Below are 19,092 nucleotides of genomic sequence, written 5' to 3' on the forward strand. Positions count from 1 at the left end.
TCTAGGCAAGAATACTGGAGTGGGTTGCCATTTACTCCTCTAGGGGATCTTCTTGACCCAGGGATCGAACCCACGTTTCCTGCATCTCCTGCATTGGCAGGTGGATTCTTTACCACTGAGCCACCTGGGAAGCCCTCCAATTAGGTTGTTGTGCTCAGTCGCATCTGACTCTGTGCAATCCCACAAACTGTAGCACCCTCCTCAGCTCCTCTGTCCATGGGATTCTCCAGGTTACCCATCCCTTAATTAATCCCTCATAGACGGTATCTGCTATTTGATGTGAGATCATCTCAGGAGCTAGACCAAGTTGTCCAGTGATCAGTGCCATCCTGGACAGCTTGTGTGGGTGGATGTGAGTACCAGCACCTCGGCCACTCCTCAAGCCTTGACTTTGAAAGGAACCTAAATGCAGAGCACGATTTCTCAACCTCGGCACTATTGACATGGAAGGTTGGATAATTTTTTGTTTTAGGGGCCTGGTCTGCATACTGTTGGATGTTTCACAGCATCCCTGGCTTCTACCCCCTAGATACCAGAACCATCCCTCCAGCAAAGCTGTTGGAGCCAAGAATGTATCCAGATTGTTCCCATGACCAAGATTTAGTGCCCTTGGGCACCTACTTGAGAAAATATTCCTGAAAGCTTTCCGTGGTGGAACCAATTTTTCTGAACCTCTGGGGGAAGTTGATAGCCATTCCACGTACTTATAACTTTTTCTCTCTTTTCTCTGTACAGCATATATTTCCAGCCACCTTCTTTTTACGTCTCTGCTCAGGACCTGCCTCGTGTTGAAAATGGTGGTGTGGCCGTCCTCACTGGGAAGAAGGTGAGCTAGTAGGCTGCTTTCTTAGTCAAGCTCCACCTATGTGCCCACAGGGGCAGCAAGGATGGTGACTTGCATTCCCACTGGCCCTTCCGTCTGTCTGTCACTGTAGTTCATCAAAGAAAGAGCAAGTCATTTTAAGGTTTAATATTGCCAGTCGGTACTAATTAGTGTGTCTCCCAGGGGAAAGCACTGTCTCTAGCCTAGAGTAGCAGGCTAGCTAAACCTTCCCAGGGAAGTCAGGTCATTGGAGACCATGACTCTGAGGCTGTTCCTTCTCCTGATTGGCTCCTCTGCCTTTCCTCCTCCTTTCTGTTTTTCCACACTAACATTTCTTTGGGATTATTGATGACAGGAGATTGACAAATGTATATTATTCAGGATAGTAAAAAAAATTCAGGCATGACATCAGCATGGAAAATATTGTTGGATTTTACAAAGGTGAGTGCCTGAATACCGGGGTGGGCAGTGACTGGAATACGGGGGTGGGCAGTGACTGTTAGGGTTCAGGGAGGGTTTTGTTTGCTTGCATTTTGTTTTGTGTTTGTTAACAGGAGGGAAGTCTAGAATGTGTCTGTAAACTACTGGCAACATTCCAGTAGAGAGGGAAGGACTATCAGAAGTAGCAAGGCCCAGAAGAGATGGGATCCAGAGCTTGAGTGGAAGTACTGACCTTTGATAAGGACAGGTTTATTTCTCCTATACGGGGATGTTAGGTGGAGAAGATGGATATGGGTTGGTGGATAAGCTGGTAAGAAGACTGTATTAAGTATCCCCTATGTGTAGCACACAGGCCCTGCCTTCTAGGGGCTAACGGTATTAGGCAAAAATGTGAGCAGATAATCATAACATAGATTTGGAATAAGAAAGAAATTTGGTGTATTGTGGGAATTACTGGGAAGTGTGCCCAGTATAATGATGGAAAAGCTTCCTGGAGAAAGCAGTCTCCTTCTATAGAATGGGGAATATGATGAAATGAAGTAGCATTCACCAGCTTAGAGAAAAGTGAAGAACATTCAAGTGAAAAAGAATAACATAAGCAAAGGCACAAAGGGGTGAAAAAGCGTGTTTGGTGCAGGGAAATACAAGCAGCTCGGGACTGATAGAGCAGGAAGTTAAGGAGTGACAGGAGATGAGAAAGCAGGAAGTTAGGGGCCTGATGGTTGAGCTCTGTCGTGTGAAAGATCTTGAGTTTTATGACATTGACCCTGAGGAGTTGTTGAGTTTTAGACAAGAATATAAAGCAGTTGGGTTGAATTTTAAGTAATCACTCGGTTGGCTGTGAAGAGAATGGATTTCAGGAAAACAAGACTAGAAAGAGACCATTTCAAAGACTTTTTTAATAATCCATGTGAAAGATGGTGGGAGTCCACATAAGGGCAGTAGTGCTGATGGTGATTAAGAAGAAGTAAGCACAGTATGAAAATGCTTTATGTGCGTTCAATTACATCATGGTGCCCTTCACAATAATCTTATGAGGTGGGCACTATTAATATTTCCATTTTACAGAGAAAGAAATGGAGATTTAAAAGAGGTGAAGTATCTTGCTTGAGATTACATAGTTAATAAGTAGTAGAGGCAGAATTTGAGCCCCAGATCTCTCTGATTGGAGAATTCTGATTCCAGAGCCCAAGCTCTTAATACCATCATTGTATAGCTTCCTAACAGAAAGGTGATGAAGAGTAGGGAACAGACTAAAAGCATAAAGTCAAACTTGGTGGGGTGTGGTGGTGACCGATTGGAGGAAGAACATGAGAGAGGAGAGAGGCGAAGATGACTTTCTGATTTTCAGCTTGTGTGGTAGATGGTAGTACACCCCCACATAAGAGAGACATTGCAAGAGGAAGACCTAGTTTAAGGGGGACATGACATTTCATTTGGGACTGTTAAGTATTAACTAGAATATCTGTGTGGATATGCCCTAAGGGCAGTGTTGAAGACATGACTGTAATGTTCAGAGTAGAGTTCTGGGCTCAGATATGGATGGGGAATCGTCCACGTACGAGTCAGAATTGAGACCATGAGAGTAGGTGAGGCCCCCCCATGGAGAACTGAGGTAGTCATGTCAGAAGAGGAGTGAAGGAAAGATGGAGCCCTGTGGAACCCAAATTTCAGGCAACAGGCTTAAGAAAAAGTGTCCTAAAAGGAGACTAGGAAAGAAGTATTAAAAGGGCAGGATGAGACGAGCCCAGGGCCGGGGCCAGGGTTGGAGAGAGTTTCAAGGAGGAGGATGTGAGCCAGGGTATTACCACAGCAAAAGAATCTGCTAACAAAGGAATTCTAAAATGACCCATTACATTTAGCTGTTCAGATATCATTGTGAAGTTAGAAAAGAGGAGAAACTACTCGTTCAGAAAGTTTAAATGACAAAACGGAGATGGCATTGGGCAACAGCTGGAGGAGGACATACATAGAATCAAAAGTGGTACATTTAGGATGGGGCAGACTTAAACATGTCAGTGGGCTAAGGTAGAAGATGTCACAAGAGAGATGGGGGAGTGAGTGGCTGACTAACAGGAGAGAGAGGAAGGGTAAGAGTCAGGCATAGAAACGAGACAGAAAGGCCACCTCATCCCAGTAACTGGCAGAGAGGAAGTGAAGTCTGTATTCAGGGGTTAGGAGGTGGGAACTATTATGGGAAGCTGAGGAAGTTCACATCTAATGGCTTCACTTGAGTTTGCAGTAAACTAGGATACCAGGTTGGAGAGGGCAGTGGCACCCCACTCTAGATCTCTTGCCTGGAAAATCCCATGGACGGAGGAGCCTGGTAGGCTGCAGTCCATGGGGTCGCTAAGAGTCGGACACGACTGAGCGACTTTACTTTGACTTTTTACTTTCACGCATTGGAGAAGGAAATAGCAACCCACTCCAGTGTTCTTGCCTGGAGAATCCCAGGGACAGGGGAGCCTGGTGGTCTGCCGTCTATGGGGTCGCACAGAGTCAGACACGACTGAAGCGACTTAGCAGCAGCAGCAGCAGCAGGATACCAGGTAGGTTACCTGAGAGGTTTGAGTCAATGGGTTGGATTGAGGAGGGAGCTTACCCAGGACAAATCAAAGGTGGCTAAAGTAGCTACTCACCCATCCCATCTGTTTATATCATGGCCCCCTGGACAGCTTGACCCAGTGCACCTGTCATATGTTTCTAGCACTACTTGCACTGTCCTTATTAGAGCGTTTCTCATGCTTAATTACAGTGCTTATTAAATTATCTGTCTTGGCTGCTGCACTCTGAAGGCAGCAAGGTATCAGTTTTTCTCAACATTGTGTCCCCAGCACTTAGCACAGCACTTGACACATGAAAGTGCTAGTCACTCAGTCATGTCCAACTCTTCATGACGTCATGACTATATAGCCCACCAGTCTCCTCTGTCCATGGAATTCTCCAGGCAAGAATACTGGAGTGGGTTGCCATTCTCTTTTCCAGGGGAACTTCCCGGCCCAGGGATCGAACCCATGTCTCCCACATTGCAGACAGATTCCTTACCATCTGAGCCACCAGGGAAGCCCAACACATACTAGGTGTTTAATAAATATGTCTTGAATGAATGGTCTCACTGCTCGTAAGGAGTGGAGTGGAGCCAGAAACCCCAGTCTCCCTGACTGCAAAACTCAAGCTCTTCATCATAAGGAGCAGGGTGCATGGAAATGAGGGATGCTGGCAAGAGCACAGTTTGAGAAATCTACCATTGGCCCAGATTAGATGGAATGGAACAGCCCACTGGGTAAATGGAGAAAATCAGAAACAAGGAAAGGTGCCAGTGGGACTGAGAGAAAGCTGGAAGGATGGCAGACTGTGACCAAAGAGTGAGATATTTGATGTAGAAGTTTGAGAGAGAGGATTTGGATGTGGCTTAGAGGAAAAATACGAGCCAGGTGCCGAGGACTTCAGTGACTGAGGGGTGACCAAGAGCAGGCCGGATAACACTTGAGTTGTAGGGGATATAGGTCAGTGTCCTTCAGAGGGGATGAGGGCACGAGAGTACCTTGGAACCATCAGCAGCTATAATCCTTTCCTTGTGATGGGGAGAAGTGTGAGCGAGTGAGCAATCTCTACATATGAGCTGTCCTGTGCAGGCGGGGGGAGCTCAGGTTTAGTGAAAGCTAGAAATTGGGAGAAAGCATCCTACAAGAATGTTAAGGATATGAGAGAGTTGTTAACAAATAAGTAAGGGTCCCTGGACTTTGCTGGTGTTCACCGTGCTCCCAATGCAAGGGGCCCGGGTTCAATCCCTGGTCACGGAACTAGATCCTCCGTGCCACAACTAAGAGTTTGGAGGCCACAACTAGGACCCAGAGCTGCCACTTTTTTTTTTTTAAAGAAGGGTTCCAAAGAGCCAGGCAGAAAAGTCTGTCCCTATTCTCCATTCCCACAAATTGGGCATGAGCTTTGGGACACTAGGAACTTACTGTGATGTTGGCCACTTAGGAAATTATGACTCCTTGAAGAAATTGGTACCAGTGATTAGGTTTCTTAAGGATCACTTTAGGTCAAGAAGTAACTCTTCTCATTGGGCTGATGACTGCCAGGTTCAGGTTTTTTTGGAGGGTGATGCAAGTGTTCCAGAATTATATAGTGATGATGGCCACACAACTTATGAATATACTAAAACCCACTGAATTGTACACTTAAAAATGGTGAATTGTATGTTGTATGAGTGATATCTCAATAAACATTTTTAAAGTGAATTTATCCCTTTCTGTGTGTGTATGTTTGGCGGGACCAGGTAGTACAGCTGGATGTGAGAGGCAATGTGGCAAAACTTAATGATGGCTCTCAAATAACCTACGAAAAGTGCCTGATTGCAACAGGTGAGTACTTCTGGAGATAGCTTCATTCCCTGATAGAGCTCCCTTGAGTTTTACTGTAAAGACATTACTAAGAAAACTGAAACCCAGACTCTGAAGTGGATGTCTTCCCTTGGTGCAAAGCATGGCTATCTAACTACAAGCATCTGAGCAATAGCCCCTCTGGACAGTCCTTACTGTTCCCTCTGCTAAAGGCAGGGATGGCTATTGAAAAGGATTGCCTTTCCCTTCTTAGCCTTTGTCCTCTGCCCTGAAAGTGATATAACCTCATGGCTTCATTGCCACTTTCAACCAGAAATCAAGAGAGGGGTTTGAAGCAGTTGCTTCAACAAACATGACTGTGCTTTCTGGTGAATCCTCATGAAAAAGTAGGAGAGAATGGGAGCAAAAAGTGAGGCCTTCTGGCCATCTACAGGGAGGGTGGGCCCTTTGAGGAGAGACTCTCAAATCTGCTTTTCAAAGGAAATTGATATAAGCCTACTGCGGGGACGAGTGGAAGGAAAACAAAGCCTTGTTGCGAGTTGATGCTTCTGTTGGGCCAGCTTCTGCTTGTTGGGCTAAAGGGTTTTTCTCCTCTGATTTCCAGGAGGCACTCCAAGAAGTCTCTCTGCCATTGATAGGGCTGGAGCAGAGGTGAAGAGTAGAACAACACTTTTCAGAAAGGTAATTGTCAGCTTTAGTGCTTTTGTCGGTTTTGAAGAGGTAGCATAATCTCGTGGCCCCAAGTACCCACCTGGGAATTGGGAGATCTGGGTTCTATCTATGGCTCTTCCACAGACTTATTATCTGGCCTTGAGCAAATCACTTCCTCTCTCTGCACCTCAAATACCTCACTCAAGAGTTTTGAGCTCCTAGGTAAAAAATACATTTAGCGTTTTTTATTGCTTGTTATAGTTCCTTCCGATGTCCCTTCCACAGTTGTTTTTTTTCTTTTTTTCTGATGCACTTGAGTCATTGAAACTCCTTAGAGCCCCTTGGCATTTTTCACTGCAAATGCTATTGTGGAGACTTTGGGGAGAAAAGTTAAGAGTACCTAAGTGAAAAAGAGGAAGGAGTTGCGTCTTAACACAATGTTCTACTTATGAAAACTGAAAATTTCCAGCCACTTCTATAGGTATTGGGAAAGATTTTTACTATCCTTTAAATTCTTAATACAACAAGGTTTGTCAGCCTTGGCACTCTTGGCATTTTGGACCGGATAACTGTTTGTGGTGAGGGGATGGACTGTAGGGTGTTTAGCAGTGTCCATGGACTCCACCCACTAGCTTCAGGTAGTACCTGTGACAGCCAAAAACGCCACAGACAATGTCAGATATTCCCTGGGGGAGAGGGGGCATGCCTGTCCCCAGTTGAGAACTACTGTTAATAGAGTGTTACATTGGAGAAAGAAATTTGCATCAATAAAATAGAAGCTGTAATTGAGCCACTTCATACAAGGAGAAGATTTTATGTGCAAATTACTGTTGTCAAAGATTTATCAGAAAATATTTCCTAGTATTATCATTGTATACCCCTTTGGGAAATCAATGGATTAAACTGGTGTGATTCTACAGATCGAAGACTTTAGAACCTTAGAGAAGATTTCCCGAGAAGTCAAGTCAATTACGATTATTGGTGGAGGCTTTCTTGGTAGCGAACTGGCCTGTGCTCTTGGCAGAAAGGGTGAGTATTGGGGAGTGACCTCCATTTTCTTTCTCTGGCCTTATAGCACATGCTTTTCAGAGATGCATTTGCCAGCATCAGTAGAAAGGGGTCGATTAATGTTTACATGATGAAAAACTAATCACAGAGCTTAGCTCTGATGTGGGTCACCTTAGTGATTGAAAGGCTTTCATCCAAGCAGCTGAGCAGTGCTGCTTTCTTTCCTTTTCCTCTCACCTCTAGGCCAGAACTGCTTAGAAATAAAATATTAAGGAAAGTGAGTTATTAAGATGGTAGGGGCAGTGTAGACTAAAGAACTGCATGTATCTTTGAACTGCTGCTCCCCATAAAAGTCAAAGACTTCTTTCCGACACATGATGGTTCGCAGCTTGACTTATCTGTGAGTTCCAGTTCGAATGTTTCACAGCAGTCATTTGTTTTCTTACCGTGGTTTTTCAGCTGTGTGAAATCAGAGCATCTTCTCAGGAGGGTGCATACTATTCAAGCTTGGAAGGCACTTGTGTAAGCCTGGGTGTATGTGCACCGACTTCACTGTATGTCCCTGAATCCAGGGACAAGTTCTGGCACCTGTTGTGTTTGCCATGTGGATGGATGCCCTTGTGCCCTAGTGGCCCAGAAATGGGTGCTCTGGCCCAGGTCGCGGCCTTGCCTTGTGTGCAGTAGATGGCTATCGCTGGCCCCTTTACTTCTCTTCCTGGGGTTGGCCTTTGCCTCCTGCTTTACCTACTCTGTTTCTTCTTCCCAGCTCGAGCCTCAGGCACAGAAGTGATTCAGCTTTTTCCTGAGAAAGGAAATATGGGGAAGGTCCTCCCCGAATACCTCAGCAACTGGACCATGGAAAAAGTCCGACGAGGTAGAGACACTCTTTCCATATGCTCCCACTCTTGTCTGGAGTTAGTTAGAACTGGCAGAGTTTGCTTCTTTGGGAACCCCCTGTACATAAGCCTTACCGGCTGCCAGGTGAAAAGTTTCCACCATTCTCCTGTCAACTGGCTTCATGTAGGTGTTATGAATCTGATGCAGCAGATTCCTGGAAGTGCCGGAAATGAACTGTGGGTGTGGGTGCCTGTGGCTCTCCAAGGCCGCCCGTGTGCTGACGAGTCCTGGTTTTGTGGGGGATGCCTCTCGTCTGTTGTGAGGGTGGTGGGCTCACAGGCTCAGCCTCATGTCTCGTTTGCCTTCCAGAGGGGGTTAAGGTGCTGCCTAGTGCTATTGTGCAATCAGTTGGAGTCAGCGCTGGCAGGTTACTCATCAAGCTGAAAGATGGCCGGAAGGTAAGGAGGGGAAGACAGGCTGCCAGAAGACCTTCCAACCCTGCCCTGCCCTGCCCTGTTTCCTCATTCTTACTCCTTCATTTGATACCCATAGATTAGTTGTCTTGGCAGTTGCCATTGACCTGTCATAATTTTCTGAATGAACTGTCCTCTACTAAAATAAAAATGATGGGAGCCGGCATAGACACCTGGGAACCATTTCCCATATCCCCTTCTTGTGTATGTCACACACTTTTGAGACCTTCTACGGTGGCAGATTTCTGTTCGGATGGAAGGGGGTATGTATGTGTGCAGGCGTGACACTTTATGAAATGGAACTTAGAACCTCTTTATCAGAGTTAATCAGTGATTTTTTGATAAAGCCCCAATTTTTAGTGACGTGATATACAGTTGCTCCAACCATAGGTATATGAGGAAACTGTGATCATTGACTGAATTCTTTCTGTCCTCAGGTAGAAACTGACCACATAGTGGCAGCCGTGGGCCTGGAGCCCAATGTTGAGTTGGCCAAGACTGGTGGATTAGAGATAGACTCTGATTTTGGTGGCTTCCGGGTAAATGCAGAGCTCCAGGCCCGCTCTAACATCTGGGTGGTAAGTGTGCGGTGATGGCCTGACCAGATGCAGTGCGTTGGCTCGGGCCTGGGCGCAAGTCTGCCTGGTGTTGCTCAGAGATTCAGCAGCAGCCTGCTCAAAAAGGGTCTCTGTGTTTGGAAGCTGAGGGTAGACAGCAGAAGCTTGTGAACTGTTCAGTTTACAGGATCAGGTCTGGCCTCATGCCACAGGCTTCTGGAAAAGGAAGTGAATGGTGCACATGGCCACAGAAGTAGGCCTCTCCCGGTTCCGCTGTTGGCAGCAGCCATCAGCATCCCCTTGATAGGCGTGTGTGCAGCTTTCAGACTGATCTGCTGTTCCTTTTGCCTGAACACGAGTCCAGTTTTGTAACATTCTCTGGAAAGGAAAATTACTCCATTTTCATTTTCCTTGAGTACTATTTTTAGGTGTTTTTAAAAATCTGTTACAACACAAACAGGACTATAGTATGTAAGAACATGAGGTAATTTCCCTATTGTTAGATCATAACAAGTGTATTGTGTTTGATTATGGACTCTGCAACCAAGGACGTAGGAACTTTGAAGGGTGTTTTTCCCTTAAAGCTCTTTTTTTTTTTTAAAGATACATTGTACTGGATTTTTTTACAATTGTTATAAAAGCCATACATGCTCTGTGTGGAAAACGCAGCCAAAAAGAAGAAAGGGAGTCCTCAGCAGCAGCCACGGATATTTGGGTGTATTTCCTTCCCTTCATTTCCTAGCACATAGGTGTTTTTCTTTGTTGTAGACAGTCATGGCAAGCATACTACGTATAAACCTTTGTATTCTTTTCTCTTTCACTTAACGTTCAAATGTAAGTTTTTTCCACATTGCTTCCAATTCTGTGAACAGTGTAATGACTGTATAATACTCCGTTTGGTGGATCTCAGAATTTATCTCCCCACTGCTCATATGTTGGATTTTTAGGTTGCTTTGGGGGTATCTGAATAGCCACAAAGATGAACAAAGAGTGAGAGAGCTAACAAGCCACCACATCCTCCGTGAAGCTGGCCTTGTTCACCTCCAGCCAGCAGGGGGTTCTCTCTCTGCTTGAAACCCTGAGCTCACTCACTGCATTCCTCTTGTATGGCACACCATCAGTGCAACAGTGCCACACCTTCCTCAGTGCTTGTACACTCCATGTGGGCAGGGTCTGTGTCAGGCATGTCTCTGCAGCCCAGACAGTATGATGCGCTGTACACAGTAAATACTCTGGAAATACTTGCTGAATGAATGAATGAATATTGAATGATCAAAAAAAAAATCTCACCTTGGAAAAGATTTCTAGGTAAGAGGCAGTCACATCTAAAAACTGGTTTCCACACAGGAAAAAATATTCTGCAAATCCTGGTTATTAAATACCCTGTTTCTGCTAAAGGGCAGAACCAGAAGAAAGTGCAAGCTGGAGCATGCAGAACTGAGGTTAGCTTTGAGGAAGCATCTGATGTTTTTTTAAAAATGGAAGCGTATCTGTTTTTGATACTGTAGGTATGATTCCAACCTGTGGATGGAAAATGTTAGTTAACATCACAAGCATTTTTTTGAACCCCCAAAGTTTATGTTCTGTCCTTAACTTGCTTTTTTTCTTTAATCATATGTCATGTAACATATTTGTCTCCAAAGGCAGGAGATGCCGCATGTTTCTACGATATAAAGTTGGGTAGGAGGCGGGTAGAGCACCATGATCATGCTGTTGTGAGCGGAAGATTGGCTGGAGAGAATATGACTGGAGCTGCTAAGCCGTACTGGCATCAGTCAATGTTCTGGTAATAGTTTTGTGCTTTGAGGACTCAGTCGGTTAGAACACAGAATTAATGGAGCCAGAATCATATGGTTTGGTTTCCTTGTGGGCCAGTTAGCTTCATACAGAGGGTAAAAAAATTGCATCTCATGTCTGTGCTTTCTACCCCTGAGCCATCTTCTGGTAAAAGGACTCCATTCGACCTAAGTTTGAACAGGTGAATGAATGGAGATGGCACTAGAACTTCTGCTAAAATAACTCAGAGTTGGAGCTACAGTAGGTAGGACAGAAGTGTGCTCTTAGATAAAGACAGAAGTATATTTTCTTTGTTCTTTGCTGCTGATGCTCAGGAGCCCAACCTACAAACAAAGACAGCCCACTCATGTAACTCTTAAAATAAGCAATTCAGAGTCAGACAAATATAGGCAGCTTTCTGGATAATGAAAAGTTAGTGATGGATATTCCTGAGTACTGGAGCTGGCCCTGTTTGGCCCACTCTCATCTTGTTGATTTGAAAGATGGGATACATTAAAAAAAAAAAAAAAAAACTTAAAGGTTTCAGAAACCTCTAAGCCGTTTCTGTTGAGAAAATTCTCAGCTGATGGCAGTACATTTCAGGATGATCACGCACAGTTTCATGAGTGGGCAGCAAAACAAATAATAGATGGATCTCGGGGTCAACATGTGTAAGATAATATACTTAGGAAAAGAATAGCTCTACAATTGTCAGTTTCCGTGAACAGAATCCAAGAAGTCATTGTAGACTGTTCCCTGAAGACACCAGTCCAATGAGCTTCTTTGGCCAAGAAGATAACAAAATATAGGGCCCCAGAAACAAAACAGCTCAAGTCACTGAGATGATTACAAAACCATGGCGTGCCTCTGCCACCAATATTCCATGAACTTCCTAGCATGATGATGATAGGAAAAGTTTCCAAGAAGAACAAAGAAAATAAAATGACCAAGTGAGCCAAGGTGCCTCTGTATAGAAAGCATTTCAGCTTTGAAAAAATGAAAGCTAAGAGGAAATGATGCAAAGTAAAGTAAGGAAGTTTATCAGTTAATAAAACCACAAAATATCTCACATTCTGAGTTCCATAGATATGGAGCACTCTTTAAAGTTTCAAAAAGGCATCTTTGAAAAGAGGTAAAGGGAAGTAGTGAATAGTAAATGTGGGGATGTCATCCCGCCCCAGATGTGGTGTATGGTATAAACACATGATAAAATTTTAAAACATATAGATTACAGTATGGATCTGCAATATGCATAGTGGCTTGTTAAGGAAAAATAAAAACTGTTTGGGATAATCGTGCTTTCTCACAGTTGTCCCCAGATGCCCTAGCAGGCGAGAGATCACTTTGGGATTTCTCTTGCCACCAGGTTCTTTGGTTGGCACGAAAGCATGGTTGTTGTCATAGAGAAAACATTCTGCCACACCATTCTTGACAGTACTCTGACAGAATACCTTCTCTGTCCTTCCTCAGGAGTGATTTGGGCCCCGATGTTGGCTATGAAGCGATTGGTCTGGTGGACAGTAGCTTGCCCACAGTCGGTGTTTTTGCAAAAGCAACTGCACAGGACAACCCCAAATCTGCCACAGAGCAGTCAGGTAAGGAAGCCCAGCCTCTTCTCGTGAAGAGTATTGAAAAGTATTGAAGAGTATTAAGCTGTGGTCCAAATCCTCCCAAACAAGGGCTTTCTGTATTGGCCAGGGGGAACCTGTGAAAGCCACTCTTCATGGTGTGCTTTAAAACACACCAGACCCAAAGTCCTTACTCTTCAGTGGTCTGAGAGCTGGTGAAATCAGGTATCCTGGTCAGAGCATAGATGGTTACAGTGGGTGTTATCCTAGACTCTGGACGGTAGGTAACTCAATGACTGAAAGTCTAGTTTTTCTGGATGGACTAGGAAGACTGGTGTGATGAAGAAAACTTGTACTTTTTCAGTGCCACCCCCTCTTTTTTTTGCTTCCTGCTGATCCCAAGAACGAGGCCCAAGAACCTTAGTGTGGGACCTGCTCCCTTCCTTGTGCCTTGGACAGTGAAGAACTGGGCTGAGTAGTTCTTCCATACTCAGTCGCTCAGTCATGTCTGATTCTTCACAACCCCATGGACTGTAGCCCGCCAGGCTCCTGGGATTTCCCAGACAAGAATATTGGAGTGGGTTGCCATGCCCTCCTCCAGGGGATCTTCTGACCCAGGGATTGAACCCATATCTCCTGTATGGGCAGACAGAGTCTTTACAGGGCCACCTGGGAAGCCCAGGTAGTTCTTAAGCCGCCTCTAGTTCCAGTTGTCAGATCTGAACACCAGGTTTTCTTTAGACAGGAAGCAAAGAATATCTCTCTTGAAATGAATGTCTCTCCCACACACATCTCTTTCATTAACTCCCAGGCCTCTTCTCTCTCCCTTCGTGACATTGGCTGAAGTTATTTAACCTCTGTGTCCTCCTATTAGAGGCATTTTAAGGACAAATTGCTCTTTAAGGAGAAAGCAAGACATATGGATATAAGGGTCTTGTTCATGTATAATCTAAGTGGATTACATTATTACTCCTTAATTTGGACCTCTCCTGGGAAGTGGATCCCCGGAGGAGGACCCAGGGACTTATAAACTGCAGGTCACTGCTCTGTCCACCAGGCAGTATTACCTGAAGCCTGGTTCTCAGAAGACAAAGTACCCTCTCCCCAGGCTGCTGCCACCACCCCACCCAGGAGGAAACACTTGCACTACGGTTTTTCCCTTTAGAAGTGCCTTCTGCTTTGGCCAGAGTGTCTCTAATGATGCTAAGAGAACTTTCTGCCATAGTGGCAGTGTTCTGTCTTCTGTCCGAAACATTAGCCACTTGGCACATATGGCTCTTCAGCACTTGAAATGTGGTTAGTGCAAACGTGCTACATTGCTTCAGTCACATCCTAGGAATTTCCCAGGCCAGAATACTGGAGTGGATTGTCATTTCCCTCCTCCAGGGGATCTTCGCAACCCAGGTATCAAACCCACATCTCTTATGACTCTGGCACTGGTAGGCAGGTTCTTTACCACTAGCGCCACCTGGGAAGCTCAAGAAGAAAGGCTTCCCTGACCGGGAATCAAACCGGAGCTTCAGTGGTGAGAGCAGCTAATCCTAACCACTAGACCACCAGGGAGCGTTGGGTTTCACAAATGAACTGGTTTGGCAAATGAGGAACTGGATTTTACATTTTTTGTTCAATTTTAATGAAAATTAAACTTCAATTGTGAATTAATTTTAATTAGGATAACTATACCTAACTAGTGGCTATTGTACTGACCGTAGCTCTAGGATGTTTCTCAGACGACAAGAATAAGTCTTCTGTAATTTGAAAAAGATACCAGGAAATATCCGTAGAGTCAATTTAAAATGAGATAGAAAGTTTGGGGTCAGACTGACCCAGTGCCCAGCAACTGGCAAGGAAGAGCTTTTGTTGGCTCTGTCAATGGAGAGGAGCTGGAGAAGACCAGTGTTTACTGAGGCAGCATAGAAAAACAAATCATCTAGAAGCAGCCTGAAGCAGGTGTTGAAAGATACTTGCCTTCTAGAATTTCCAAGCGCATAATAAGTGACTTTGTTTTGTTTTGACTTTGCTTGTTTGTTTGGGGGGTTGACCACAGGCACTGGTATCCGATCAGAGAGCGAGACAGAGTCTGAGGCCTCGGACATCCCTGTTCCTCCCAGCAACCCTGCAGTCCCCCAGGTCCCCACCCAAGGGGAGGACTACGGCAAAGGTGTCATCTTCTACCTCAGGGACAAAGTGGTGGTGGGGATCGTGCTGTGGAACATCTTCAACCGGATGCCAATAGCACGGAAGGTAGGTGCCAGCACAGCTCTGAGAGGAAGATAGGGGTGTGGGCGGAAGCTGCTCCTGTGACTTCATCAGCTGTCCTGCCATGCACTGTCCTCCCAGGTCAGACTGGGCCTGAGCAGAACAAGGTGTCGCCTTGGCTCAGGAATGTTTCTTTCTTTCTTTTTTTATAAAAGGAATGTTTCTTTTTCACTCAGGACACGGTTGGGTGGCGTCCTCACTTGGGCTTTGCAGAAAGCCCTTCCCACAACTCCCTCCCGGTGTGGAGTGGGGGCTGGCCTGGCCCGCACACACACGAAGTGAGTTAGACTCCTTGTTCCTCTGTCCCTCAGATTATTAAGGACGGTGAGCAACATGAAGATCTCAATGAAGTAGCCAAGCTCTTCAACATTCATGAAGACTGAAGCCCTCGCCCTGAGTAGCAGGCAGGCTCTTGGCTGTCCCTGAGAACAGCTTAGATGAGTAAAGGAGCATTTTTTTTTTATTCAGCAGACTTCCTCTGAATGTATGGGTATGAATGATCAAGTCCTTTGTGAATATTTCAACCATGTAGGCAAATTCTTAATGTTCACATCATTAAATAAAACCTGATTCTTCTAAATTCTCTTCTCTTTGAAAGGGAGCGAGTGGGTGAAGGGAGGAAAGCTGTGCGAATGAGAGAGCAGGCCAGTTGGAAGCATTCCCAAATAGACCATCTTTCTTGGCCTCCTTCTCCTTGCTTCACACTCTCAGCTTCTTTCAGTTTCCTGAACTCCCTCGCCTTCCAGACCTCTTTGTACAGACCTGCTATGGCCTCTTCCCGCAGAACTTGACCCCTCTCCCCTCCTCTGGGGAAAATCGCCATCTCTGAAGACTTTCCTGATCCTCCCAAGCCTGTTCCTTGCTTACATGTCCCCCTGCTGCTCTGCAGCTCCCTGGAAGCCAAAACTCTGGGTTTCCTGTCTTCTCACGGTTCTCTCTCCAGAGCTGGGCATAGGGCTCATAGTAGGTGCTCAGTGAAACATTGAATGAGCACACACATAAACATGTGGACTCCACTCTGCTCTACCTGGGGCACCTCCCCTGTGTACCCCCCAGCCCAGAACTGAATTGGTCGTGGGAGGGGAGAGCAGAAAAGACATTTACTGCAAACGGAAACAGAGGTTCGGAGACCAGTGCTTCAGGGCTAAGCTTGGAGTCTGACTCGTGGAGGGATCTTGGTCTCTTCAACTCCTCCACTCACTGTCCCCCAAACTAGAAATTTCCCTCCCCTATCCCCTTTTATCTCAAATAGGCTTATAGGCATGCCTCACCTTATAGATGATTTCCTGGGAAGAGAAGTCAAAGTTTCATAAATCAACTCATATTTTACATTTCAAATTACTTAACTTTTAAAAATCAAATCTTAATTTCTATTAAGAGGAAAGTTTTACTACTTTCAAGAGTCCTATTGGGAATCTTTTTCTAAAGAGAAAATAATTACCAGGCTGGATTTTGTTATCGGTATTGGGTTTGTTTAAAGGGAGTAGCAGCTATAATGAAATCCCTTCTGGACACTAGAACGGGACATATGTCCACTTTAAGAGTTAGCTGCACTAGAACAGCTTCTTACCATATATATACACGTTTAGTGAAGTATGATCTGAGGCATGACATACCTAAATCCATAGGTATAAAACTCATCTAGTATTCTGTGAAACGGGACTTATTATATAGTGATTGCTGCTTACAGAGATGGTACCAAGACACTGTAAGACCCTGAAGCATTTAAATCATTTTTTAAAAAGGTCAAATTGTGATTTGCCTTGTTTCACTGTTAGGTGCAGTTTCGTCTAATTCTTTGACAGTTGCCATCCTTGCATGGAATGTCATAATAATTCAGTTAACTAAAATGAAAGGATCTGTTCTTCTATTCAGTGTTCATTGAATACCTACTAGGAGCCATGTAGATGGCAGAATAGGAAGATGGAGAAAACATGGCTACTTCTCCTAAGGAGCTGCTGGTGGCAGTGAGGAAAGCAGACACATGAACCCAGAAGCATAATATAGTCAGTTGTGTCCACAGGAAGATACAAAAAGCCCTGTAGGCACGAGAAGAATGGAGATCAGCCAGAGCACCCGTCCTTTGTCAATCACTGCTGCTGGATCACTTCCTAAAGCATCACTTGGTCCACGTCCCCCGACCCTACAGCATAGGACCAACATACACTGACTTCCTGTCATTAGTCATATCAAGTCCCAACCTCGGCCCCCTCTGCCCTGTGGGCCACCTTTGAACATGCATATGCGCAGACACATAAACATCTGGTTTATCTCCACTTTTAAACTTTTGTTTGTGCTCTTCACATCTGAAACACCGCCCCTGTTCCCTTCTACATATCTAAATCCCGCTTATCTTTCAAGTCCCGGATGAAATCCCACCATGGTGACGTAGTACCAGCTGGACTAGTGCCCACACATGATTTCATCTTTGAACTTCAGTTGCACTTACTGCCTTTGAACTTGATTGTCCTTTAAGTAGTCTCCTCATTATTAGTGTTCACTCCCTAAATTGGCTGTAAGCTCTCCCAGAGCAGACTTTTTCCTCAGGATGGGGACAACGTTCCCTATCCCCCTCGAAAACCCTGGCAAAGTGCTGACCAAGTCTTTGGTTGCTGGATGATGCTAGATAACGGGGCTTATTGTAAAAGTGAGCCTCTGCCTTGGGGCCTCAGTTCTCTGTAATCCAGGTTATCAGACCTCCGTTACTTCACCCACTGCTACTTAGCCCAGGATGTGTTTCATCCTGGGATGAAACCCAGGATGTGGGATCCTGGGTCTCCAAGGATCACAAGGAACAAATCCAAGGACCAATTTCTGACTACAGACAAGCAGTGCCAGCTGAGGTTTGGCCCTTGATAGCTGGCCTGTGATTAGCTGGGCCGCAGAACAGGGCTGGTCACACCCTGTGAAGTTGGGGCTCTGCCAAAATATCAAGCTTTTGGGGCTCACCCACTTGACCGCAGCCTCGCTTCTCTTTGCCATTTTACAAATGATACCTGGTGGTGCCTTGGCCCCACTTCAGGATGGTGCTGACGTTTGCCCGGCCACCTGTAGGACACACATGGTGAGAGATGTCCTCGTACTTGAGCTGGCAAGATGGACCTGAGGGGAGGGAGTGTGTTTGATTGGAAAGGGGTCAGAGTAAGCCTCTTAGTGGAGGATGAGGTCAACATGTGGGACTTTCTTCTTGTCCTAATCAACAGGGCCTGTTTTGGAGACAAGAGGCTTAGGGCAGAAAGGGATGGGGGTGGGGAACCCACAGTGATCTAGCACAGGCTGCTTCCTTGAAGGAAAACCAGCAGCTCCTCTAGAGACCCGTTTATACAAAGGAACTCTCCCCTCCCTTCCACTACTGCCCCTTCCCGTTCCCGCTCCTCACTCCTCGCAAGTTTGGCTGCCACAATATCCCCTCTGCCCTTCCCTGACGCCACCTGAAGCCTGGCACCCTTGCTGCCCAAGAGATTGCTGGGGCTCCATCCCAGTGCCCTGTGCTCTGGGCAGAGGGAAAGTCCTGCCGGCCCCAGAGGTGAAGTAAGACTGCCTCTGGCCTCTGTCCCATCTTATCAGGGAATTTCTGGCGGGCACGGACACATGTAAACAAAACCACACACAGAGACAGAGCCCAGGCCAGTGATGACGTTCCCCTGCCTGGCTGGTTCTACAGATGGGTGTGACTGGGTCAGAGTACAGGGAGGGTCTGAATATTTAAATACTGGACTGCCAATTCCTGGTTGGAAAACGGACCATCTCAAAATGAACATTTTGAGAAAGAGAAACACGGCCCCTGACACCTGGAAGCTGGCCTGGGACTGTCAGCAAGGCCTTGGTGTCGCTAAAAACTCCCCACTGGGCCTGGGTGTGCTGTTGAATGTAAACAGGTTCATGGGACATTAGCAGCATATGAGGCCACCCTGACCATGGTGGATGGAGCCAAAAACAAGACTACTCCAGAATCATGTGTGAACAGGGGCAAAAAAAAAAAAAAAAGCCAAACACTGCCCAAACCACAGAAATGAGCAACCACCACCCTCCATCCTGGCTAATCTAAGTGACTATTGCTTCCTTACCAATTACAGATTGAGCCACACTCCAGTCTGCCCTCCTATTGGATATGATTTATTCAGTAAGACACTTCCTGACAGCATCTAATTCAGAGTAAAGCCTGGCTTCCTTAACCCCTCCCCCAAATCACCCAGCCTGGCCTGAATTCTACAAGTCCTTCCCAGCACCCTCTTCCTGAGACACCCCACAGGTCGCCAGGGCGCATACCCTCCCTCACTGCAGCCTTTGGCTGGTAGGTGTTGACAATTTGGTGGTAGCCCAAATACCTTCAGGAGGCCCACCATGAGT

At 45.7% G+C, this 19,092-nt stretch overlaps 1 protein-coding gene across 2 annotated transcripts in view; it reads left to right on the forward strand.

Moving 5' to 3' along the window:
* Nucleotides 1–15,322, forward strand: part of AIFM1 (apoptosis inducing factor mitochondria associated 1) — a 30,736-nt gene extending 15,414 nt beyond the window's left edge. For both annotated transcript variants that reach the window (XM_086387193.1, XM_086387194.1), the window contains 11 exons: nucleotides 736–826; nucleotides 5,550–5,634; nucleotides 6,218–6,294; nucleotides 7,185–7,293; nucleotides 8,039–8,146; nucleotides 8,479–8,567; nucleotides 9,020–9,160; nucleotides 10,783–10,925; nucleotides 12,386–12,510; nucleotides 14,531–14,727; nucleotides 15,054–15,322. In XM_086387193.1, coding sequence (XP_086243319.1) covers nucleotides 736–826; nucleotides 5,550–5,634; nucleotides 6,218–6,294; nucleotides 7,185–7,293; nucleotides 8,039–8,146; nucleotides 8,479–8,567; nucleotides 9,020–9,160; nucleotides 10,783–10,925; nucleotides 12,386–12,510; nucleotides 14,531–14,727; nucleotides 15,054–15,125 — 1,237 coding nt within the window. In that variant the 3' untranslated portion in view covers nucleotides 15,126–15,322. The remainder of the gene's footprint in view (nucleotides 1–735; nucleotides 827–5,549; nucleotides 5,635–6,217; nucleotides 6,295–7,184; nucleotides 7,294–8,038; nucleotides 8,147–8,478; nucleotides 8,568–9,019; nucleotides 9,161–10,782; nucleotides 10,926–12,385; nucleotides 12,511–14,530; nucleotides 14,728–15,053) is intronic.
* Nucleotides 15,323–19,092: the final 3,770 nt, after the last annotated feature.

The sequence above is a fragment of the Bos grunniens genome, chromosome X, assembly GCF_055505025.1.
Source record: "Bos grunniens cultivar Pamir isolate PY7600 chromosome X, Bosgru_T2T1.0, whole genome shotgun sequence".
Taxonomy (NCBI): domain Eukaryota; kingdom Metazoa; phylum Chordata; class Mammalia; order Artiodactyla; family Bovidae; genus Bos; species Bos grunniens.